Below are 27,098 nucleotides of genomic sequence, written 5' to 3'. Positions count from 1 at the left end.
TATATGTCCTGTTAAAGACATTATTGTTAAATTATATTTATTTTGTGTTGTGAATGTCCTTTTGATCCTTGTATCTAGCCCGCATGCTGATCAAAACTTGAATTAGGGAATATTGACGCGTCCCAACGTATTTGATTTGCTAATCTGTTACATTTAATGGAATAAACAGTCGCACTTTGATAGTGTGGTATTTATACTTCTTCAATTTGTCTTATCAACTAGGACTGACTTTAAGTGAACCAGTTTCTTAGAATAAGATTTAGTATTTGATTGGTGAGAACATTTAATTAATATATTTATAAGGGAAGGTTAGAACTGACATTTTAGAACAATACTGTAGTTAGAAAATTATTTAGCCATTAGGTATATAACCAATCAAATTATGCGATTTTGGGAAGAATTGAACCCAAGATATTTTGTCTGTGAGTTGACTGATGTTATACCATATAGCCAATTGTATTTGGTAAAAACATCTTTAAAAAAATATATGTAATCTTTCAAGGATTGAACCGATGATGTTGTGATTTACGTTGTAGCTTCACAACCGCTGTATTACTGTGAACCCTACCAGTAGTGGTGACCTCTACCCGGTAGTGATGACCTCTACCGGTAGACATTTGACCCCTATAATGCTTGGTATAGCCACAGTTCATTAATGCACTTTGATATTTACGCATGTAATATTCATTGGCCTCATGCAGTTAAGATACATCTAACAGAACAATTTTGAACTTGTACACAGTGCAGTGCAAACTGTGCTTAAGTAATATTAATAATTGGTAAAACATATTATTTTACTTTAGAATGTTTGGAAAAGTAAAGAATTAATACAGTAGTTTAATAATATTAATTTATAATAAATAGATATATTCATTTATTCAGCATACCATATGATGAATCAGCTGTGTGATTGTTTATTAATGTAAATTTTATATTCAATTTTAACATTGACACATTGATGATTGATTTAAAATATTAAATTTGGATTGTATTATATTTCCAATAAAAACAACTTCTTGTTTTATGGCTTGTTCTTAATACAAGGCGATTATTAATTTAATTCCAGAACATTTTTAAGAAAGAAAAAGAGATCACGATCAGCGATCATAGATAGATAGAACGAATGACCTTTGACCATTTTGCACTTATTTATTACGCTTAAACTTTATGAGTGGTCATACCTTAAATTCCTTTTTACCTCAACAATAATCAATTTATTTTTACAACACTTCTAAAAGGTAACTTATTATCATTTGTTAATGCTTCTAACATGCAAAAATAAACAAGCACTCAATAAGATGATAAATTAAAGATAGATGCGACTATAATACCTCTCATCTCTAATGACGTTCCAACTTTCTCTTCTTCGTAAGATAAAAATAATAATAAAGGAAACATTAATTAAAATATAGATCTTTTATGTGCGAGAGTTTAGTATAATTAACACGGATATAGGTTTAGGAAAAAGAGGAAGATTAAATTTAAAGGCTGTACACAGAAATTTAAATTATGTCTTCTAAATCTTGTCTAAGTTTTAGAAGATTAGTAAATAACGATACCAAATGTAGAATTTGTTTAAATATATATATTATTGCACATTATAAACCAATAAAACTACGCAGATTAAATAATGAATTTATTTAATGGACTTTAATAAAAGAAATAAATTCTGATACTAATTCAGTTTGCAACAAATTTAAGCACGCTCTTTAATATTAGAAAGCCGATTATATTCATCTTATCAGTCTAAATAAGAAATCCAATAGTTGAATTAAATTGTAAAGGTTTTCATTAATTTGTAGACGATTCACCTTACGTGGATATACACGTCAACGTTGATTTGAAAACCTTACCGTCATAACAGATCGCAACGTTGTAAGCTTGTTCAAATCTGACTTATAACCCTGGATGTGTTAAAAACATTATTTTTTAGGCCAAGTAGCAAGCACAGGTCGACGTTTAATTGACCCGGGGGAGATTTACTCTTCCCCAGTCTCCTAAAGATTAATCTATTTAAATTGAAGAAATTACCATTTGATAAACATTCTAATGATAAAGCTGAGTACGTCTTCTCGTATGAAATGCTTACTTGCAAAAACGATAGGTTATCTGATTTAACATCTTGTGTTGTGTGTTTCCTTCTAGGTATAAAACCACCCACACCAAACACAGATAATTACATTTATTTAGGCCTAATGTGACACATTTTATAGAGTGTTTCCTTTTAATAGTCTGTAGTGTGAACTAAACAATAATAATGTTTATATCGGCATAGTATTCAAAGTAACTTACTATTAATATAGCTTAAATAAATAAAAAAGATATTGAAGTATACACATACTATAACCGTAAACGGTGCAGTTTAAGTTTGAAATATTAGTTAGATTGTGAGAAGGTACTGTACAAAATAAAATTTCATGACAATCACAACCCCCCTGCCCCCACCCCCTTAATACAGCCTGTAAAGTGTTAAAATATATATTTCCCCTTGTTTGTTTCGTCATGTTAAACAGACTGATTTTGTTGACTGGTGTGTTTATTGCGCCAACACCCATCAACTCTAGGGATGTGTAGTCATCAGGTCCAATATCGCATATTTATTAACTTCAAATTCACTTAAGTATATAGTACAGTATAACGGTGAATTGCACTTTTTAAAATATAAAGATTTTAGCAAAATTACATGTTGTAAATAATATTTATATAGTATATAACAATATGGGAAAAATAATTATGAAATGAAAAGGAGAAAGAATATTAATATTTACTAGATAAATTAATGTACAAATAGTTATTTTTGTTACACTGTTTGAACAATGTATGACTGTATATATGTCTTATTGTTTGTATTATGTATTCAGCCACTGTATTTTGCCATGTGACATAAGAATATTATAATAACTGGTATTAGAAAATAGGTTCGTAGCTGATTATTTTGACATAAGTGCGTGGAAACAATCTACAGCGTTTGTTTTTATGCGAGAATGTTTCTGTCAGTTCCCTCAGGTTATAGTAAAGACTGAGAAGCAAACAGCGGTAAAAGAGATCCAATGTACGTTTCGTTCCTAGAGGGACATTCCAAATACCGTTACGGTGAATGTATGTTGTGATTGAAACAAAACCATATCGGCAAGCAAAGTAGAGCAAAGACCTCACCGTTGATAAACAGTGCACTCTCTAGGGGCCGCCTTTACATACGAACACAGATCTGACCAGAATTGACACATGGCCGCCCAAAAGTCACCCGGCTACCAATCAAAATACATGAAGTAATGACGAGGTTTACACTAGTAGTATGGGGTGGTGAAAGTAGCAATTTGACTGCACAGCGTGAAAGTCTCAAATTTTGTTATTAGGCTAACACTGTTAGGAAATTAGCCCACGGGTATGGAAGCTCAACTGTGACACTATTTTTGGGTATGCGGTGAAAACTTCAGCAGTTTCAATCAACTCCGCAAAGTGCACAATATGATTCAGAACCAGATGTTAAAATAAATGAATACAATAAAACCATTATTTTTCATTTGTTTGTTTTCGAAAAATGTTTTCAACCTTCTTAACGTCGTCGTATAACTTATGCAATGCATAAACCATTATTTTTAATATTTCTTTGTTCTAAGAAGCATAATGCATCATATATGAAATAAAAATAAAATATAGCTTTCTAGGATAGTAAAGTATAAGAGCAAACAAGTAGTTGTTGATACCACATACAGTAAATAATCTTTTTTTTTTTTAATAATGATTTATTATATAATTTATTTTATGTTTTTATATTTAATTGTCTATAGATACATTTTTACATAATGCATATATTTTCAGCCTTTTGGCTATTTGTATCATTGATTGTCTTTTTTTGGACAATAAATACACCTGAATTCATTATATTAGAACATATTAGAGGTATACAGTATACCTCTATGATTAGAACTATAAAATAAGTTGTTTCTAGTATTTTCTTACAGTACAATAAATGGTAATATAATTTTAACAAATTAATTTTGTATGAATAAATTCGTTCAAGAATTTAATTAAATAAACAAAAGTTCAGGTATGTGTGTAGATAGTGAAAAAACTGATATTGTTTATTATTGATTTGGATGTCTATTGTAAGACTACAGTAGCATCGTTAATTATGACGATTTTTTACCTCGGGGCTATCTCGTCTCTACCCTTTGTTCAACAGATATTAATTCAGCACTGTTTCACCTACCTTTTGTTGAACACTGCTTCAGCGTATTACACAATCTTAATAATGAATTGTGAAATTTCTGATAATTACTCATAATTACTAATTTTCGAAAACCAATTTGAGTCACTATTAAAGATTTTAAAGGTTAATTCGTTTGGAAGCTTGACTATTTATGTTCAATCAAGATTATTTGTAGCAGTTAAGCTCAATTAACTTTCCGCAGGTAATACATTTTAATATTTAAAAAAATATTATATAAATAATAAATAAATTTTAATTAATTACTGAACTTTAAAAAGAAAATTAAAAAAGTATTATATAATACATAATTATATAACTAAATATTTTCAAGTCAATCCTTTATTTTTTTATGATAAATAAAATTAATTTAATTAATTAAATGTAAAAAGAAAATGGAAAAAAGAAAAGATAAACTGGTATATAAATGTTAATTTAGTAAACCATTTAAAAAAAAACAGAATAGGCCTAAACTAAAATTAAAAAGGTAAAAAAAAAATATATACAAATAAAAGGTGCTCCAACGTAAATGGCAAAAGTGTCGGCCAAATGTTTTGGTAGATGATGTATAAAATAATAAATAATTTTGTTTGATGCTTTTATAATATTAATAAATTTAATCCATAATGTTATTAAATGAGAGGTTATAATATTACTGTACTATCACTCCTTAATTTGTGTATGTATTTCTCACTTGAACTTATGGTAAATCAGTGATTTTTGTATATGTTTACCTTATACAATGAGCATTCAGATGTCTAATATACTTTGTAAAAAGTAATTTACTCAATTTCTTCGTTAGTTTACGTAACCAAGGTGAAATACATCTTGTTAGAATCTGATTTCTCCTAAATTGCAAACAATTATTTTGCAATTTTACATAATAGTGTAAGATGTCTATATTAATGAACTACGCTTTAGCGATAATTGTAAACGGCGGTATCGTAATTTAATATAGATTAGTGGCAGAGTGGCGTGTTCTCGTTGCGATATTCAACAGCGTACGTCTCCTTGTCGTTAGCCATTCTAATCCAATAGGGAGTTGGTTATTAAATGTAGGCTTTTCACACTTATGCAAGAAAGGCTTAATGATGGAGAGAAAATCATTTATTGATTTTAAGCAGCGTTGTACTGTAGCAATAGTCAAGTGTTTGTTCATCATTCAGCGCTGTATATGGCATGTAAAATGAAAACGATTAAATTATCGGATAAAAGCTAAACTGATTACAAATTGAATTTTGATTATTAAATTATGACTGGAATTCACATTATGATTGTTAGATTTGATATAAAAAGAAAATCAAATATTATGGATTATTGACTCACTTCACAATATTATAGTTATTATTAAATTATGAATGCCAATTAAAGCTGTTGATATTCAATAAAACTAATCAATGTGGGGAATGTATATATTTTGTTTGTTTTCTGTGAAATATTTCATTTTTATAATGCAAATTTAAATTCAACTGAAAGCTATAATCTTTTGATATGTGTGAAATTATGTAGTTTGTTTTCTATGAAATATTTTAATTTTGGTGAGAGTGGAAAAAAATGATCCTAACCAAAACAAACGTATAATATGTAAATAATGATGTCTCATTTGAAATTTATATTTTATGGCATTTTTTATATTCGGAAAGATATTCATAGCATTTTTTGTGTAAGATGCTATTGTTAATTTTCTGGTGAAATTTGTTTTGTATGTTTTGTATATGAATGTACTATCCGAAATAAAGGAAATGAATGAATGAATTATTTTATTATTTTTTCAGGTAAATCAAAAGAATATGGAATGCCTTATATGCCAAGGGAACCTGGAGTACCACAGGTAAGAAACTAAATAATAAAAAAAATATAAAAAAATAAAAATGATTTGTTTGATAAAGGATGTGTTTAAAGGGTATAACTTAAAATGGGTTATCATGAATTATACTACCTCAGGATGTGAATATTACCAACGCCAGACCCTGTTAAGTGTACCTAAACCGCCATTTTCTAGCATAAGTGGTGTACACATACTCTACGCTCGCGCTAACCGCTCGCCAATTCGCCAATGGCGACTGGAGTCTCCATTTGGCGAAAATAATTATTGCCTCGTTCGCCAAATAGGCGAAAATACATTTCCAAGCCTAGGCCTAGCCTGGTCGGCGTGACTTCTTATGGGAGCGAGAATTCGCCACACTTCGGTACTTTCTGACTCGGGTACACTTTTTACCACCACAGCATTTTATGTGACGATGTCACGATCGCCGTGTTCATTTTTTTAGTTCTGTTTAAACATGCGCAGAGCGTGCCTCGATGACGTTTTAATGACACACAGTTAATGTGATTGGTTCGTGGCCGGCCGTCGTCGACGTGATGATGAGCGAATAAAAGGGGAAGTCCCTATTCTTCGACGTAGAAAATGAACTTCGAGAAGAAAATATAAACAGAAACATGTGGACGAATACTTCCGTAAACGAGGCTGTTCTGTTATTTAAAATAGGGAATTTTAAATTTAACAAAGTAATTACCTCAATAGTATAATGTTAACATGTTTAATTTTATTTCCCTTTCGATTATTCTAACCGAAAGTTGCGCTTTAAATTGAATAGCTAAGAAACAGCGTATACTACAACGGCAACCCTGGCCAAACCGCGTTTCGGCCGCCTACATAGAATGGGTTACGGCCGCTGCATAGCAAATTCAAAGCTTCTTAAATTTCTGCGGTACATTTGTTCCTAACGTACTTGTTTTATATAATAGATTGATAAATATTCCACTTATTAAATATTTAATAAATCGGTAAATAAAATTGACGTTTCGAAGCAAATATTCCATGATGAGAGGCGACATTTTTCGACATGCCTCGTGTGCGGCGAAGACTAGTTCAGAAAATGGAACAGTCCACTGCGGGGGTTATCCAATCATTAATTAACGCGCTAATACATGCATACCATGCACATTGCCTGGGCGACAGTAATTTAGTAATAAGCGGAGAACTAAATCCCCCGTAAGGAAAATGGTAAACACTGATATTTATGGTAGGGATTATTTTTTTCAGTGGTTGGTCTTGTTGGCTTCTTCGCACGAGGTCCACGCAAAGTCAAATAAAACGATGTGGTTTATCAAACAGAAATATAAATTAGCTTTAATTCAATACTAAATTAGCCAGATTTTGATAATGAGAAAGACTCAAAAATTCAATTTTTATCGTTAAAATTGACATATGAGGCGGATGTACATAATAATAATAACCGATTTACGTATCAAAATAAAGAGTATTTAAAGCCTGATAACATGCAACAAAAATTACTCCACCACCTATTATGGACCTCGTGCGATCGGGTGCGAAAATGGGTAGGTGTTTTCCAAAGTTATTTTTAGCGCGCGGATTTCGGCTCGCCGGCTTTTGTACCTCATTTTTAACTCGCGTTTTCTATTAAAATATTTAATAAACATAGATTAAAAATATATAAAAATAATCCCTTAAACAAGATCTTTCCAGGCATATAATTTTTATTCTCATAGGTACATAAGAAATAGTATATTTTTAACTTCAAAGACACGTCACTTTTTGAAATTTCACGAACGTGTTAAAATCGCGGTAACGAAAATCAGCTTCATTGGGATACCTAATAATAATAATATATAAATGTAAAAGAAGTAAAATAACAAACAAATACATGCATTATTTATTTAATTAACATTTTTGCGAATTTTTATGTTTTTTTAAATTTGGCTAAAGGATTTTCAATTTGGCTAATGTTTTTCAAAACCTTTCGCCATTTTGGCGAACGAAAATTTGACCTTAGCGCGAGCGTAGATACTAACGTACTATGTGCTTAACTTAAGTATCCATTTTTAGTGCCTTATCTTCCTGTATAATATCGTAACAATGGAAATCGTTGAGTAATGTTGATATCGTCGGTCCTACATCTAAATTTGCGTTTTCTTGCTATTTTGTTTAAACTATTTTGTAGAACATTGTATGAAGTAATGTCTAATTATCCTAACTAGGACATATTATTTGAGTATTTTTATTGTTATTAGCTTCAACAATTTTTAAAGTTACGCGTCTTCTTTTTTCTACTAATCTGAAATAGCTAGAGCAATTATTACGAGACTAAAGGGACTCGTTACTCTATGTGTGTTATGTACTGGTTTACGTTTTATTATCTTTAATAAGTATAATAAAACATGTTACGTGTAGATAGAAATAAAGATTGCAATTTAGTTATGGAAATAATGTATTTTTATTAAAAAATGTGTCTAGTAAATTAGAATTTGTGCTGCTGTGTGAAATTCGTATTTTTACTCGGTGCGTTCGCTACTGAAGTATGGAAACATTTGAAGAATGTTTGTTATTGGATAATGTTTCTTAATCATGTTACAACAACAAACTAATAGGTAAACTGAAAAGCGCTTTAGTTTGTCATTTAACATAGGCTGGCAATAAATCATGTACATGTTAGGGTTAAAGATACCTGCCTGTAAATGAAATATCACAAAATTCATGTATAAAACTTATGTATTGTCAGGTGCATTATAGATAATAGGTTTCAGATGTTATAGCAGAGAAGCCACTAAACAGCTGGTCTTATGCACACACCTGTGGTGCGAGGACTGGTCCAAGTCCCACCTGTGTTCTAGGCTAGCTATAGTTGGCTAGGCTGACACCTCCAATTGAGTTAGCAGACAGCTAGCAAGCCACCTGTGTGGTTCCCTGACTTTCGCCTGCTTGGCTTAGGCTAAACCTATGAACGATTGGTGCAGGTGGCTGGGTATGATCACATCTGCCTTTACTATACTACTATTAGCAGCTGTGTTATGGTACCAGTTAACCAAACTAGGTCAAAACATTCTTATACAAGTTAATTCATGATTTAATTTACATATTTCCTTTACAAATAAGCTTCCCCTTTTTAATTTCAATTAATTTTTGGTTTTAGTAGTAACTAAAAGTGTGTACCCGAGTAGTTCAATCAAACATTACCTAATTATTTTAAAAAAGAAAGATTTTGATTTGTAACTTTAAAACTTGATGTTTCCTTTTTAGATTACAAACTTATATACACTATATTGCTTAATAAAATATGATTTTAATTATTTAAATTTAAAATAAATCATATTCATTAATAATAATGTAATTATTTTATAAGTAAGGAGTTTTTCATGTTATATTGCGGAGAAATTAGTTTATTCCATCGCTAGATAAAAGGTTAATTTTTTTTTCTGACTAAACTTGAAATACTAGTTAACGAATTCCAATTTTTGTTGCTGTTATATTTGGATTGACGTAATTAGATTCGGCTGTAAGCTACGCGAGTTCAGTAATTCCATTTCTTTTGTTCTCTGTTTGCATTGAATACAATCCGGCATCCTGCTAAAGTGAGCCCTGCCACAAAAATTGATTGGATCAAAATCAATAACACAGCTTCACAATACACTTGTTGAAGTTTGATTTCCTGAGCCATCATCTAAATCATTCACGATAATATTTTCTTAAAATAATATTGCAATTAATTTGTTACTTAATTTACTGTAATCTAGTTCTGTATTGCAGAATTTGTTTACGGAATGTGTCATAGCAATTTAATTTATGATATAACAGTTGTATTAATTAATAACAAATTATTATTTTAAACCTTAACATGTCTACACCAATGATGACTACAGTACCTATTATACACATTTGTTTCATACTGGTAATTTTACTCAAATTGTGTTCATAATTTAAAATTGAAATTTATAATTTAATTTATAGACATACAAAATACCATAAAATGGACTTTAATATAAAATATTGATTTAAAATAATATTTTTAAACCAACTGTTAATAACTACCTATTAATATTGACTAAATTTTAAATTATTCCTATATGATTAGAATTAAGACAATAAAGTTTCAATTCATTTCAGATTCAAATATTTTGAAAATAAATCTTTTATATAAAACAAAAATTATTAAAGATTAAGAATTTCAAAATTCCCACTAACTTTGATTTAGATTTTGTAGCTTTAAAATATTTATTTTGGTTTTTATTCTTTAGAATTGAGATTATTATCAACTTACATTATATTTCATAATAGTTACAAAATTTATTACATGTAATATAAAATATATTAGACCTACTGCAGTTAAAGATTTTTATATTCCTGTCTCCACAATTGTACGTGATTTCATGGAACATAAAGAGAATATCAACTCTCAATATCTACATAATTGGTTTACTCGTAAACGTACAAAATTACCAATAATTTGTCCGTCTGATTTCTGTTTTATGGTATAAACAAGAAATTTTTAAAATTATTTAGCAATCAAATCTTGAGACAATAAACATTTTTGATAACATTTATTTTTATGGATTGAAAAATAGAGAATGAAATTATTAAAGTTTTATTAAAATTGTAGATTTATTTATTTATTCTGGTAAAAAACATACAACAGTCATAACAAGTCTGAATTTTATACAAGACAAATGCATTTTTAAAATGTTTTATTGAACCATGGGGGTAGCCCATCCAGCAAAGCTGATCATTGGGGCCCTCGACAATAAAATACAAACAGTACAAAAATACATTATCATAAAACATTAATTATAAAAAACTACTATATTTATATAAAAATTGTGATAAAATGTCCAGATTTCATAAAATTTAATAACTCAAATATTAAAATATAATGCAAATGTTCAACATGCTAATACATAATATACATAGCAAAAATATAAAGGATTGATATACTTGAATGTATTTGATAACATATTTATAAATATAAACTGTGAATGTAAAATAGTTGGCATATTTGGCGTAAGCATCTAGTGAATCTTGGCCAACGTACCTTGGATTAGAATCTCTTTTAATTATTCTCCACAGTAGAAGAATTGTAAATTAGTAAGGTCTTTGTTAGTGTGCTCCAGCAGATGTTAGCGCTCTGATTGGCTGAGCTATTTATTGTACTATCTTCTGCTTCTGGTTATTGAAATTACAAAGTAAATGAAAGCTCGCCAATTACGTTACAAACCCCTTTATGGCTTGTGGCAATCTCGTTAACTGTAATTGTCTGTTCTTGAATGCTTTCACTGTTGTTTTTTTTAAGTTGTTATTTCCTAAGTTTATGATTTATTTTATGTATTTGATTTAATGAGTTTGGATATTTTAGATTTGTCTTGTTGTTAGTGAAGAGCCTTAAATGATTCAGATAGTACTGAAATATAACACGATCATTTCCCTAAACAGAACGATAAAATATTATCTATTTCATAAAAAAAATCAGTACTGTCCAAGCAACCTGATTCTAAAATGAAGTCTATGACCATACGCATATTGATAGATTCCTCTCCTTATAGCAGCTTCTACATTTGTGTGTAAAATTAATATGTATTTATTTTATAACTAGTTATTTAATCCAGTTTATGAAAAAAATGTGTACTCGAGAAATTCTTATGTCTTCTCAAAATATGTCAATGGGTGTGGTTGATGCCACAAACTGTGCCCCTTATTGAATATTGTTGTCACTAAATTAAGTATGACGTTAAGGCTAGATTGAAAGTTGCTATCATATCAAACCAATCCCTAGTGGTTTAATGGTATGGCATCTCAAACAGATTAGCACAGTTCCGTCTTTTTCTTTCTCGATTTTCTTGCCATTTATTTACATATTGTTGAACAGGTTCCTCCCTCTCTTTATTTTCATACAGTTATTTTTATCATAATTTGAGAATAATGTTTAAATAATTACAAGATTTATTGATAGTCATGGGAATACATAATCCTCATTATCTCCAGTATTCAAGTTAGACTATCTGGTGCCTTGTATGATATTAATAATGCCCATTAGATTATCTAATTAGGGAGGGGTGTTACTTAATATGGGCAACTTAATATTGTTAATAATGGTTATATAAATATTATAATTAGTTGTAAAGTCCTGGAATAACATATAACTAAACATATATTCCATTTTGTTGGTTTAAATATAGAAATGAGCCCTTTTTAGTTTCCTATACTGGTAACACATTTTCTACTGTGTATTTGGGCATTCTTATTTGATTATAATAAACCCATTTATTGTTTTCCATTGATAAATGTTTCTTTTTTTCTCCGTTTTTTGTAAGCAGCCAGCTTTAGCGCTTGGAATGCCAAGCTCTGGTTCCCTGTCTCCTCATGGCAAATCAACAGCACCTTATTACACTATGTACAACTCATCAAGACGGCGTCCCATGCCAGAACAACCACCAATACCAGCAACAGGTAAATCACTTAATCACATTTCGGTTTTGTTGCATGAAGTGTAAGGTGCGTTTGGAGAGTGATACTGTAATGATAAAGGAATCACATACCCGATATGTAAAGGCCAATTCAGCGTTGTACGACGAGGGTTGAAAAAAATCTGGAGAAAATAGAACATGCCTAAATTTATTGTGACGACCTAAAAACTACGCACAACGCTATCACAATACAACTCGTATCGACGGGATTCAGCTCAGACAGCACCAACGAGTCAAGACATTTCGTCGAGCCTCGTCGTACATTGCTGTCTGAGTTGGCCTTAAGAGCATGGGTTTCGAGACGTGTCTGTGCCATATTGCTTGTCATTGCATTCTTAGGCATGAAGCTTTACTCTCATTGCCTCATCTTCCAGTGTACTGATCATGGTAGGTACTGCTGACGGGGGTCCGTAGATGGCCTAATCGGAATTTCCTCAGATAATGATGAACAACATTAGTTGGTGGGTGGCAATGTTAGATATTACTATTAATAGGTTTATTTGATACCTTTTGCCCGAGACCAGGAACAAAACAGTCTGCTGCTTGGTGAATCGTTACCCTTACTCATTGCAGTAATAAACAGACTAGGTCATCATCATTCTATGTTTATTCCATCTTGCAGTCCATAGATAAGACTTATTTGATGGGGTGAACTTTTTTTAAAAGATCAGGTGACACTCCCAACTTGTCACTTTTGATGAATGAGACTTTAAAGAATGTCACCACAAATGTCATAAGACGTTTTCCAATATCGCAAACATAATATACTTCATAGTCAGGTCATAGATAAACATGTCACGTTCCTTCAGAAAAAATTCAAAAACACGGAACATTGAACAAATAGCTTTCTTATACTTTAATATTTAAAAAAAATTAACATTGTTAAAACAGAGATATAAAATAACTAAATCACATATTTTGTTTACAAACGGAACTAAAAAATGAATATTCATAAAAACAACAAATGAAATAAAATTATTATTTCTGTAACCACTCTCTAAAGGCACACCTTCGAGGCCCAATAAAGTGTCATAAAATAGGGATGTCCACTAGTGTTAAAATATATTTCCACTTAACTGGAAAATTATTACTTTTTTGTTGAACCAAATAATACATACACAAATGGTAAAAAGTAATAATTTTTCAGTTAATTATATTCAGAACCAGATTAATTTGCTTAATAATATTTCCCCTTGTTTGTTATAGCAGAAGAGGGTCCCATGAATAGGGTTTTCCAAAGGAGGTTCTATAGTATGTGTACATTTTATTTTTGTTAATAACTATCTTTAATTTTTTTTCTACCATGCTTTTATTTACTAATAAGCTGCATATGAAAAAGAGGCATAGGAATATAGCATGACAAACGTCCTATATATATATTTTACTAGGCCTAGATATAATGTGTAATTTCTAAACGTATAGACACTTAGCGAGAACCTGGAGATGAAATACATGTAACTATCGTGGCCTTTTGCTCACTTCTCGTAACTCAGATTACCACGATTGATGTTTCTATTTGAGCGTCTAATTCCCATAAGATTTTATTTATTTTCTTTCAAAATGCAACATTTATTAATGTCAGTATCTGTATTATGCTCTTGAAATAAGGGCTATTTGGGATGTACATGATTTGCTGCGCTTGTGCAAAAACAATTGGCTTTAAAGCTCTGTCTACACTATCAAACTAATTTGACAAAAAAAAGTGTGATGTACCCAAATATGGTAGTGATATGACATCATCATGTCCATATATGGGCACATCACATTTTGTTGTCACATGTTTGATAGTGTAGACAGAGCTTAAGTGTGAATTATGAAAGCAATTTAATGTCTTTTTTAAATTAATGTGAGATTACTAGAATAATTATACTTATGATTATTTAATTTTGTAAATTGATAGTATTATAGGAAATTATATTAAACAAATTAGGTTATAATAGAGAACCTTCCTCTTAAAAAATATTCAGATCATTTTTAAATGTTTTTACAGTATAATGCTGGTAAAAGTAATATTTTTGGAAAATTTTTTACAATTATTATTATTATTTTTAAAAATTATCATAGATAATTTAATAAGATTGAGTTCTTTCTATAAATAGACAAACTAACCTGTTACATTTTGTATTCATATAATTATGTATACCTATTATTATAATTACAAATTCAGTAGCATCTATAGCTTTTAAATATTTAAATCATACTGTCAATTATGCATCTGTAGTCCCTTTATAATGTTTCTTGCTATGACCAAAAATAACAATATTTCTTATGGTAATGAGAGCAACTTGTTCTTCTTCATGTTATCTACCAACTATCTGACAAATTCTAAGCTAGAAGTAGTAGTTATATATATTTAAACATGGGTTTGTATTCCTTAGTTTAACTCAAAGTGAAATAGGGAAGAACAATCTAATAATGTTATTTTAAAAAGGAGTAAGCCATCACATGTTTTCTCAGAAATGGACATTAATGTTGATAATAATCAAACATTAATATCCGGGTGTACAATACATATTATAATACACACACAGAAGTTAAAAAGTAGCGTTGTTTTTAATCCAGCAGCTCACTGTACAGTGCTGTATTTCCTGGCAGACCTCATCCCTGGGATTATCTTCCTTCTTTATCCAGGTCCTTGTATTAGCAATCATCATAATATCTGTAAGGTACAGGAAGCCACTTGGATCAACCATCAAACTAAAATCATTAACAAAAGATTCAGCATTTTGCCTTGATAATGCGTATTTGTGTATAGAATATGCATAAAAAGGCCAACTTACACATATGTGACCTTTTTGATAGGCAAGACAGGAAGTTGGTAATACGACGTGAAAGTTGTAGACCTGATACCAAGTTAAACTTAATATTCGGAGATGAATATAAGCCTTCACTCTTTTGTTTGAATGTATGAATAGTTTAAAATATGGATCTGGCTTTAGGCCTAAATCAGTGGCTGTGTTAGCTTTATTTGGACATCATCATATTTCAATATAAACAGTGTATCTCTTACAGTACAAGAAGAACATTAACAAAAATAATAGCAATATTCTAACAGAAAATTAACCTATATTTGGTATCTATAATTGAAGTTTTCAAATAAAGATAGTAATAAAATAATTTTATTTAATTTAAAACAAAATGATAGCAATATAGCTAATAGATATAATGTTTAATTTTTATTTATTTATAGAATCTTTTTTTTTTATCAAGGAAGTAATAAATGTATTTTCGATTTAAGATTAAAGATAATGTTTATTTATGTTTGATTTATCACCCTAGAATATACACACGTTCATTTATCAATCAGTCTAGTTGGTTTAAATACCATTTTTCAGCAATGTCATCTTACAACAGGTGAATACATCGTAGGATTAAGGAGCCACGCTTTTCTTGGTTACACACGGCAGTTAGTGTACTCGTACTTCCTCTATAGCTAATACTTAAGAGTGATCATAGGTCGCTATCTCCTATATTGACCTGTATTGGTAGACACCTTGCCACGGAAACTCTACGATTTTTATCTTGCTTGATCTTACAAACTATTCATATTCTGAGATTCTTATTAAATATATAAAGCTCTGTCTACACTATCAAACTTTATGTGACAAAAAAATGTGATGTGCCCATATATGAACATGATGATGTCATATCACTACCATATTTGGGAATATCACTACCATATATGGGCATATCACACTTTTTTTGTCAAACTAGTTTGATAGTGTAGACAGAGCTTTAGACTAACTATGATGAACTTAAAATGGTTTGTCAATAATTAGTATTATGCAAATCTGAGGAATTTGTTGAATGTTCATTTTATTATAACATTTTATTTTAAATGTATGATTAAATGGTATTTAATGGTTTGTTAGATTTGTTGCACATTTACAATGTAGGTTGAGGGCGACAAACAGAATATTAGAATATTATCTAGAACAGTTTGAATTATACACATGGAATTAAACTCTTTTTAACCTTTTTATTTCTTAGGTCTTGGTAAGAGGAGAAAACCCACAATTGGAGTAAGTATTTTGAATGTAACACATTATATTACATTTTTTAATTTAAAAAAAAAGAAAATTAAAAGGGATTAAGGCGTCCTCTTTTAAACTGAGTATTATGATACAATGTAAAATGAATTTTTCCTTTTCCAATATATCACTATTCCCTTTCAACACCAAATTTATCCTAAAAACATAGTGTAATGATTTAGTCGGATGATACTAAAGTAGCTTCGTCGTTATTATTTTATATTTTAAGTAAAAGGATTTTTTTTTTTAGAATTTAAATTGTTTAAATAACATAGATTTTATGCTGGTGGTTGAGAGTATTACTGTGCTAGTTAATATTAAAATAATAAGGTACTTATAAATTCATTGGTCGATTTCAGATCCATAAACTTTTACCATTATAATAATATAAAAAAGGGTACATAGAGTATTATACACAGAAATATCAGATAATTTGTTGACGGTAGTCTACGGTTTGAATTTATACTTTTGTGCTGAGATTTTTTTATTTTGATCGTAAAACGAGATGTTAGATCCAAGACGATCCGAGATTGATCTAGAGTCTCCTTTTATGTATCCATATCATCATCTTTATTCAAATTCACACCGCCTAGTAAGTAGTTGTTGTCTTGTAGTATACTCTGATGAAGATTAAGTTACACACACTAGGATAGGGTGCACTGTATTCTAGGAGTAAGTCATTATTTTATATGGGTAAAGTTAACGATGGCTTTGGATATGTGACCGATTCAGCCAATTCATAGAGGTCTGGTAATAGTATTGCAGCGTTTTTCAGTTTGGAGTATAATAGGTTTGTTTAAATAAGATAGTTTAGATCAGTTGACAACAAAGGCGTTTTTTAGTGAACATATTCCATTGTTTTTATTTGATAGATAAATTACTTTTTAAGTAGTACTTTTACATTGTAGTGATTGCCTAACTCCTTATTTGATACATATTGTCATGTTTCTGTTTTGTTTGTTTTAAGCTCTGTCTACACTGAAAAAAAAATGTGATGTGCCCATGGACATGATGATGTCATATTACTACCATATTTGGGCATATCACTACCATATTTAGACACATCACAGACACCTTTTTTTGTCAAACTAGTGTGATAATGTAGACAGAGTTTTACATTGGCTAATATAATGAGAATAGGTTATTTGATTTTACTGGCGTTTTTTTTAATGTGTATTTGTTGATTGGGAATAGGATGCATTTTATTGTTATCCAATTTACATAATGATAATATGCAGTATGGTTTTTACTGAAATTAAGTTTTTATTTTCAAATGTTGCTAGTACTGCTTTTGTCATTATTTACTATAATTTTCTTTTAATAGATGATTTTACTTGCAGATTGTTTTTTAATGGAAATTAATTTTTAAATTATATTAGGGTATAGATTCATAAGAGAAGGCGAGTGCCTCTGTTTAGTGGATTTAGTGAATAAAGACTTTAATAAACCTATGTAACATCTTGGTATAGATTTAAAGCTCTGTCTACACTATCAAACTAGTTTGAAAAAAAAAATTGTGATGTGCTCAAATATGTTGGTTATATGCCCAAATATGGTAGTGATATGACATCATTCATCATCATGTATGGGCACAACACATAAAGATTGATATTGTAGACAGAGCTTATGGAGGGAAGGAGATGAGATACATTGTGGTTTTTTTTTGGTTTTTTTTTTATGGAGATGAAAAGTGAATAAAACAATAAGCTTCGTAATACCTAGATATCCACACCTACCCCAAGTTAGCCTCGCGAGTCCAACTATCTGGGCAAAGAATATCCCTTTTTTAAACAGTTATTCCTATTGTGATATTTATTTAAAATCAGTTATAAAATGATATTTTAAATATAATCAGGAAATCTCATTTACTAGAATGTGATAAATTAAAATAATAGACCTTAAGAATCATGCTCGTTGATTTATTTAATTGAGTTTGGTTTTTGAAACAAAGGCATATTGATGACTCATAAAGTACACAGTAAGTTAATATTCCTCATCAATATATGTCTCCATCTTATAAACTGCTTTAAACTGTTTTATCTTTATTGATTAGACACCCATTTATAGTCATTACTTACATTTATTTAAGTTTGTTACGTATCTTAATGTTATACAAAGCAGGAACAGATCTAGGATTTAGAAAATTCTAAACATAATATTAATAGTTCTGTCAAGTATAGATATCAAAAAAGTAGGATGAGCATGACCCCAGCACTACAAGCCCCCCCCCCCCCCTGAATTCTCCCCTGCTGTTTTTGCATTAAAATGATTTAAACAATTCTACTAAAATATAATGAATAAAGATAAGTAAACTAAGATGGAAAAACAACTTTACCTTTACGCCATTTTTTACTGCTCTATTTCCAGCTAATTCTGTTTTTAATCTTAATTTTAATAACATATTTCATAATTGTGTTTCTTTCAGGTTTATTCACCAGCCGGCTCAGACGACTATCAATCAGAATCACCTAGTTATTCATCACCCAAACCTCCGGGAATGCAGTATTCAGAGAGTTACTACCTTGGTAAGTTATTTTCCCAGTTCCTCTTCCGATGGGAATCTTTAAGTTACTTCCCTACTACCTTTAACATTGAGATCTCCACCATTGAAATCTCCACGCATCACCCAAACTTAAAGCTCTGTCTACACTATCAAACTTTATGTGACAAAAAAATGTTTTGTGCCCATATCACTACCATATTTGGCCATATCACTACCATATTTGGGCACTTCACACTTTTTTTGTCAAAATAATTTGATAGTGTAGACAGAGCTTTAGGCTACTTCCCTAATTCCTTTACCATTGAAATATCCACCATTGAAAATTTCAAATATTGTCAAATAGGACAAATAATTATATATAAGGTGCTTATGTTGAATGAATTTGATTGTCTTATAGATGGCGCTCATAGTGGTCATGAGGGAGGAGGATGGAGTAATGGCATGGGACCAGCATCAAATTATCCATCATCATCTACCTTGTTAACCAACTCAACATCACATTCACAAACACCAACTAATTATACACAAGATCCTCTGGTAAGGCTAACAATCACATTCCTCAAAATAAAAAAGCAAATTAAAATAAAAAAGTATTTTTCACATGTGTCATCTGAGTCGTACAATTTGATTGGATTGTTTAAAATGTGAGGTACAGATTTGATTGGCATGTATCTGTATATTGTTTTAATGTGCAAAGGTTGTAATCTTCATATAAATTCCAAGGTACCTTTCAACAAGTCAAAAGTGATCAGTATAAACTTTAAATATAACAAAATTGATGCCTCCAATTATTTCACTTCATTACAGAAGAACACAAGCATTTTTATTACCTTTGCGTTTTTGTATTTTACAGACTTACAGCCAAGAGGCAATGATGAATTCCAATTCAGGTCTTCCCCCTATGACCAGCTTTCGACCCGAAGCCCACCCCAGTGCTAGGTCACCATTGAACGGCAGTGAACCAAACATAGGTGTGTTTTAAAATCATCATTATCATGTTCTTTTATACTGGTATTAATTAATAATGATTATAAGAATTAGCATAGAGAATCTGAAACCGTGCAGAGCATTCCGATGGGATTAAACTCGTCGATGACAAGTTGTGGCTTGGTGTTTATGATGCTACCAATCCAAGAGTCCTGGGTTCAAGTCCTGTCATATATCAGGATTTTTTCTAAAGACAATGACAATTTATAACTCCACTCCCAAAGACTTATAATAAGACTTTGTTTATGTAGAGCATCTTGTGTATATGTTTGTCTTGTGAATGGGATTGCCACCTTTAAGAAGGATAGTGAATTAATTCGCTTATGGTTATCCTTGGCAATTTGCCTAAATATATATATATATAAAAATTTAAAATAAATTAATTGTTCACATCATCCTCAATATCAACATTATCACATAACAACTTCATTATCAACATACCAGTGAAAATAATAATAATAATTATCTTATTTTGAAACTTGATAATATGGTCCCTTCACATTAAATAAAACACATTACCGGTACATACATTTTAATTAATAGTAGTAGTAAATAATGATTATTATTATTATTATTTTTTCATTAATGTTGTTTTATATAATATTAAACGTTTTTTTAGCTGGTCGAGGTTCAACGGCGGCTAGCGCAGCAGAAAATTCACAAACTGGGGTCACGCTAGGAAAAGCTTTAGCATCTGTAAGTCACATTTCTTTAATTCTTTCTAAAATTTATTTTTTAGATAAATCTTCAACTTCATTAATGAGAAATATGCAATGCTGCCCTCTTTAGATTTATAAAGTTGAGGGCAGCATTTTTATTGGGTATACACCAAGACTGTTATATCAAGAGTAGCATTCTTGTGGTTATTGTACATGTGGCATTCTAATATACAGCAATGATATTGCAACAGACCATTTTAAATGATTGGATTTTTTATTGAAAATTAATTGTATAAATTGAAACAGAAAAATAAAACTTGTTGATTGGTTGCACTAAAGCATGTTACTAACCTACTTTCAAATTATTTTGAAATGTCACATTACATATAGAAAGTAACACCAGTTGACAAAAAAGAAATAGTAGTTAATAAAATGCTACTAACTAGATTACTGTATTGTACAGAATCTCTTACGATTTATATCTTAAATGCAACATCACTATGACAATGGAAATAACCCATAAACTAGGTCCATTCGCACTGCGGTAATTGTAAACATGTGATTGAATATACCAAGATCAAAAAGAAACTTGGCGCATTCCGTAGGAAATAACAACTTTTCCGAGGTAGATATCGGAAAAGTGAACATTCCCTAGCATTGTATGTGAAGTTGACGAAACAATGGTGATGACTCCCAATGGTGACAATGATCGGTTGTTGATGATGCCAGCTAGGAAGTTAACTATAATATTCAAGATTTCCCAAGGAAGTTGGCAAAGAAACTCTTGATGGAAGTTATTGCATTATGTTTTGTTTTTTCATTGGGGAATATTTGACTCTAGCACTTTTAGGTTATTGATGGTTATTAGAGCAAAATTACATTTAAAAAAAAATCACAACATAGACTTATGAATAGATTAGAAGAAGAATTAGAAGGTTCCTCAACATTAAATAGCGCGTCAAATAGAGTGTCATCCCTATACTAGAATATATAATTATTTAATTTATTTAACTACATACAGTATCAGGCACGGATTTAGGCGTGGACTATTTTCATTTTTATTCGGATCATTTTTATCATGAATTATTTAGCCCCCCCCCCCCCTTACTTTATAATGCTGAATCCGCCCCGAGTATAACTTTAATATTTGATGGTATTCACATCAAGCAAAAGCATTGTGGTAACAAAATCAAATTACTTTTTGTAAATAAATATTAAGAATGTTCTATTGTTATTACAATAGCAAGGGTCTCCATCAATCGCATATTGGGAACATTTTCACTTATACAGGCCTTTGTAAGCCTACAACATTGAAAAAATTAAGAAGTTTTTAGACTTCTTAAATGGTGTCCTTGGCTGGCAAATACAACAAAGGTTGCCAGGTAATTCCCAGAAGAGCATGTTATTTGTTTTACAGGAAATAGATTTTGAAAACTAGTTTGTCTCCTGTGAGCAATCTATTTTATACCTCTTCCATTTTATATATTCTTGTTCTTGGTACATTATTTGCTGTATATTACCTAAAGCTCTGTCCACACTATCAAAGTGTATGCGAAAAATGTGATGTGCCCATATATGGACATGATGATGTCACATCACTACCATATTTTGGCATATCACTACCATATTTGGACACTTTTTTGTCAAACTAGTTTGATAGTGTAGACTGAGTTTTATAGTCCATCATAGATAGAACAGAAAGGAAAAATATATTGTGCTCCATGTGATACAAAACCAACCAATCAAACGGCAAGAAGGCACCTAGAATAATGTTTTGTTTTATTTGCATTTTGCGTGTTCACATGCACTGAGTTAATCATGCTTAGAATAGATTTAAGCTGATTCGAATCATATCGGAGTTATATCCGACGTAAGTGCTTGTGTGATCATCGGTTAATTCTTGTTTATATTTCCTTATCATCTCTGATGTACCTCCGATATTAATAGGTGTACTACGGTCTGTCTACACTATAAAACTAGTTTGACAACAAAAAAAGTGTGATGTGTACAAATAGTAGTGAAATGCCCAAATATGGTAGTGGTATGACATCATCGTGTCCATATATGGACACACCACATTTTGTTATCACATAAAGTTTGATAGTGTAGACAGAGCTTTACGCTATACCACACACGTTGAACGCAGATCAGGTGCGATTGAATTGAAGCACTGTGTTTAACTCTGACGGAGAAAACAACGCGTCTGTTGTTCATTTTATTGACATTGATGCTCTCTTCGTTTTTTTATTTTTATTGAGGCTGTATGAGTGTATCCATTGGCTTTGTCATTAATAATAAATTATACCAGTTAGGTGTATTTATTAATAATTTATAGATATTTGATAGTGACCTAGATAGGCATACTTAATAAGTAATAGATAATGGAAATTCAATGTATTTATACTTTATTAAAGGTAAGGTACCTATTTACAGTATCTACTCCTTATCTTTGATTAACTATTCAAATCGAAAGCACTTCCCGTAGATAAGAATTTTATATCAAATTTATTAATTCATAGAATTTATATACCATAAATGGTTTGTTTAAAATAGATGATTATTAAAGTTGGAGCTGAGCCATAGATTTTTATTTTAATATGTTTATGATGAGCCGTTGTGACTCCATCCTCCAGGCCATAGACTGCATTAGTTAGTTTTTTCATCCCCAAGGACCAACACCAAGTAATATACCATCCTTCTGTACTTTTTATTTGCATTTTCCTCCAAAATATTTGATTTTTTTCTTCCAGAGGTAACATTTCATAAGAAAATAAACATCAAACAGTCACAATTATTTTTTATTAGGTTCCAGTTTGTGTCACTGAAATATTTGTCTCAATTGTGTTTGAGTAATTTTTTTGTTATTCCCATTTATATTTTGATTTATGTATTTTTTAAACTGAGAATCAGTTTAGTGGTTAAATGTTAGTCAAACAGAAATGAAATCACATTAATCATGTTTTTAAACTATTTTGAGTTGCTGGTGGAAATAATTAGTTTTGGAGATTGAAACAGAAATTACCAACCACAAAAGTAACAGTTTTGGTAATTGTTTTGATTATTCCAATCAATTTCATTGAAGCATTTATGAAAATAACAAGCCCAAGCCCATAGCCAGGAATTTTTTTGGGTTTTTTTCCCCCACACAAACGGGCAAAAATCAGGTAATAATTTCAGGAAAAAAGGGGTTTGTTTGAATTTTTCGAACCACCCCTGCCTACAGGTTTAAATATCTAAATATAACAAAATATAAAAAGGAATTAACTTATTCTTGATAGTTATAAAACGTATATTGAGGTTGAATTTAGAATTAAAAATTGGGAAATGTCCTTGGCTTAATGATCAAAGGTGAACAACCAGGTGTTGAAGTGATTAGTGTTTTTACTACACCCTTATGAGCAGGCTTTAGTAGATCCTCAGCTACAGGCCATGTCTAATCTTTCATCAGTTCTTTGTTCTTATTTAAAAACCGAAAAAGTCTCCACTTCCTTCTTATGTAATCACCCCATTCTTGTGATGGATTTATTCATTTATCTGATTAATAGCTAAGTATTTATAGGTTTGTTCCTAGCTGGACTATAAAATAATTATTGAATTATAATATCGTATTACAATATGTGTACAATGCAATAGTTTTAGGTCAACTTGTTTGTAGTAACTGTGTCTTATTATATTATTTCATTTAGTATTCAGTATACACTTTTCCTGTCTTTTAACCCATAGGTTATTCCTTTATTGGTTCTCTCATTCATCAACAGAAGAAACTCTCTTACAAGGAGAGGTTTGGCCCATACAAAAAGTTTACAAAGTAGTTATATTAATAATAATAATATTTATTTGGATCAACACTTTTATAACAGTGGCACACATGCGTAGATGGTGCGTCCATACAAATTCCAAAATTTAAACAACACAATTACTTAAAAACTATACAAAAAAAAAAGGAAAATAAAAACTGAAACTAAACATTTGTCTTATTATATTATAGAGATACAAAAACTTCACAAATTCACTGAATAAAATAATTTAAATAAATAAAACTATTTATTTTAGCAAGCAATTGTTATATATTTTTTTTTAAATTACAGGCAAAATTTCACCTCTACTATACAAGTATAAATGAATATAAATTGGAATAATATAATGGTACCTTAAATTTGTTTGATTATAGAATTTTGAATGCTGTACTTTGTAAATTAATACCTGCTCTTTCGTTTTATATACATTGTGCTTATTATCTAGGTATTTAGGTCAAAATAGGATTATAAAATTAGTTGAATTAGTAATTTAGGTCAGTATGTAGAGTATAGGAGTAGCCTCAAAAACAGAATCTAGGTGTTAATGAATACAATCAAGGGTACAAAAGGGCAAGTTGGGGTCCACAGCCAAGGTAAAGGGCCACTTAAATTAAGGATAAAGTATCTTTTAGCAAGATTTAAAATGAGACTTGAAGGGGCCAAATTATGTTCAATTTAACTGGAGTCAGTTTGCTGAAGTTTCTGAGACGCGTTGAAAGTATAATAAAACAGAAACCATGAGCAAGTTTACCCTATCTGCGTACACTGTTGATGGACTGAACTGGCGGACACCCTGGGTTGCGTTCAAGTTCTTTGCCCCCTACTTCCTTTATTGAAAAATATTGCCCTCGTTCTCACACTGATTTTTTTGCATCAACCGCAACTTTGATTCATCTACAATACAACAGAGAATTTGAATGTATTATCTGTATACTCCATTTTGACTTTTATTATTACTAAATTGACTTATGATAGAAATTAAATTGCGGGCGTTCTGTACACAATTATTTCCAACACAGAATTTGAATGTATTATCTGTACACTGTATTTTGACTTTTATTAATACTAAATTAACCTATGGTAGAAATAAAATTGCGGCGTTCCGTACACAAACATCGGGGTTAATTATTTCCAACACTAAATTTGAATGTGATAAATATTTGTATTGGCGCCCTGTATCAATTGAATAAATTGCTAAACCCATAAATAAACTGGTTAGCTTGAATAAAGACATAATGTAGAACTAGGGTGACCTCATTTTTTAAGAATAGATAGGTTAGGTCATTTGAATAATTCTGTTGTTAACCTTTTTGTTTGAAATGTAATTGTTTCAAAAGAACTATTGTACAATGATAACTAGTGCACAGTTGAAGAAAGTTCATGTTTGCTTAATTGAATTAAAATGCACATTGTACAGACAATAGTAGATCCCAGGTAGAGTTTTTTCCCATTAGATTTCATCTATTTTAGTTCTTTTCTTTTTGCAATCACATACTATAGGCCTAGGCTTCCACTTGCAGATATGTTGTAATAAATCCAACTAAAGTATGAAGGAATTAGGTATAAATGAAATGTAGTTTAATTAATAGATATGTACCTGGGTATAATTAATAGTTAATTCTTATATTGTAGAGTATTATAAGAAGACTCTAAATGCACTCATGTACATACTTATTAATTTGTAGCTAGAATATCCTAGAAACTTTCTCATCAGTTGGGAATTTATTTTTCTGCTCCATTCTAAAGCTACACTATCAAACTTTATGGGACAAAAACATGTGATGCGCCCATATATGGACATGATGATGTCATATCACTACCATATTTAGGCACATCACATACTGTAGTTTTTGTCAAACTAGTTTGATAGTTTAGACGCAGAACTTTAGTTTTAGTAGATATTCTGGAAAACTGATTTCAATTTTGATTAAATTAATAGTGCATTTTTTAAACGATTTATGTTTGACTGATTTAAAGAGAATTTGAAAAAAATATTTGATTGAATTGTGGTTTGACAGTAACTTGCCAATAATATTTGTATGATGATTTAGTGGGATATATATCACATGATTTGGTTTGGCATCCAAATTGAATCATCACATACTCAACACACAAACAAGGCATCTTGAAGTATATTGATATAGAGAATATAAGATATAGAATAATACAAATAATAATAATAATACAAATAAATAAATCTAAAGGCAAATTACTACTGAAAAACTGATAATGCTGTGAGTATCAGTGGCTGTATCTCAATGGAGACAGTACAAATGAACAATGTTAAATCAAAACGATAAAGTAAAACAACCAGAAAGAGGCAAGCTTTTGGAAAACACTATTCCTTCATCAGGGCTAATGATAATTAGTATAATAATATAACATTGTTCAAAATTGAAAGAAAAAAAATTTATACAGCCAAATTAATTTTCTTGATTATTTTGTTACTGTATATATAGGTTTTATTCGAAGTGTTTACAGTCTATTGTATGAAATATGATTATATAACAAAAGGGTTTGTTTATTCCAAGCAATACAGTAGCCATTGATTTAGTTGTTGTAATCTTGTGTCCCTAGAGTTTTAATAGTAAAGTGATCACTAAAATTCTGATGAGATATCCAGACACTTTATAGCAACTTTTGAACTGTTGTTTT

At 30.4% G+C, this 27,098-nt stretch overlaps 1 protein-coding gene across 7 annotated transcripts in view; it reads left to right on the top strand.

The window, feature by feature from the left end:
- The window catches only part of LOC144848996 (transcription factor 12-like), a 90,277-nt gene that overhangs the window by 38,464 nt on the left and 24,715 nt on the right, over nucleotides 1-27,098 (top strand). For 5 of the 7 annotated variants that reach the window (XM_078705974.1, XM_078705968.1, XM_078705961.1 and 2 more), the window contains exons 7-13: nucleotides 5,986-6,041; nucleotides 12,314-12,449; nucleotides 16,457-16,488; nucleotides 18,923-19,022; nucleotides 19,398-19,537; nucleotides 19,854-19,971; nucleotides 20,607-20,683. In XM_078705974.1, the coding sequence (XP_078562100.1) occupies nucleotides 5,986-6,041; nucleotides 12,314-12,449; nucleotides 16,457-16,488; nucleotides 18,923-19,022; nucleotides 19,398-19,537; nucleotides 19,854-19,971; nucleotides 20,607-20,683 (659 nt within the window). Of the gene's footprint in view, nucleotides 1-5,985; nucleotides 6,042-12,313; nucleotides 12,450-16,456; nucleotides 16,489-16,975; nucleotides 17,090-18,922; nucleotides 19,023-19,397; nucleotides 19,538-19,853; nucleotides 19,972-20,606; nucleotides 20,684-27,098 lie in introns of those variants that run through there. The other 2 variants (XM_078705956.1, XM_078705988.1) reach the window with 2 other exon arrangements.

This window comes from Antedon bifida, chromosome 1 (assembly GCF_963402885.1).
Source record: "Antedon bifida chromosome 1, ecAntBifi1.1, whole genome shotgun sequence".
NCBI lineage: Eukaryota > Metazoa > Echinodermata > Crinoidea > Comatulida > Antedonidae > Antedon > Antedon bifida.
Note: the sequence above shows the minus strand (reverse complement) of the source record. Positions and strands in the feature narration are given on the sequence as shown.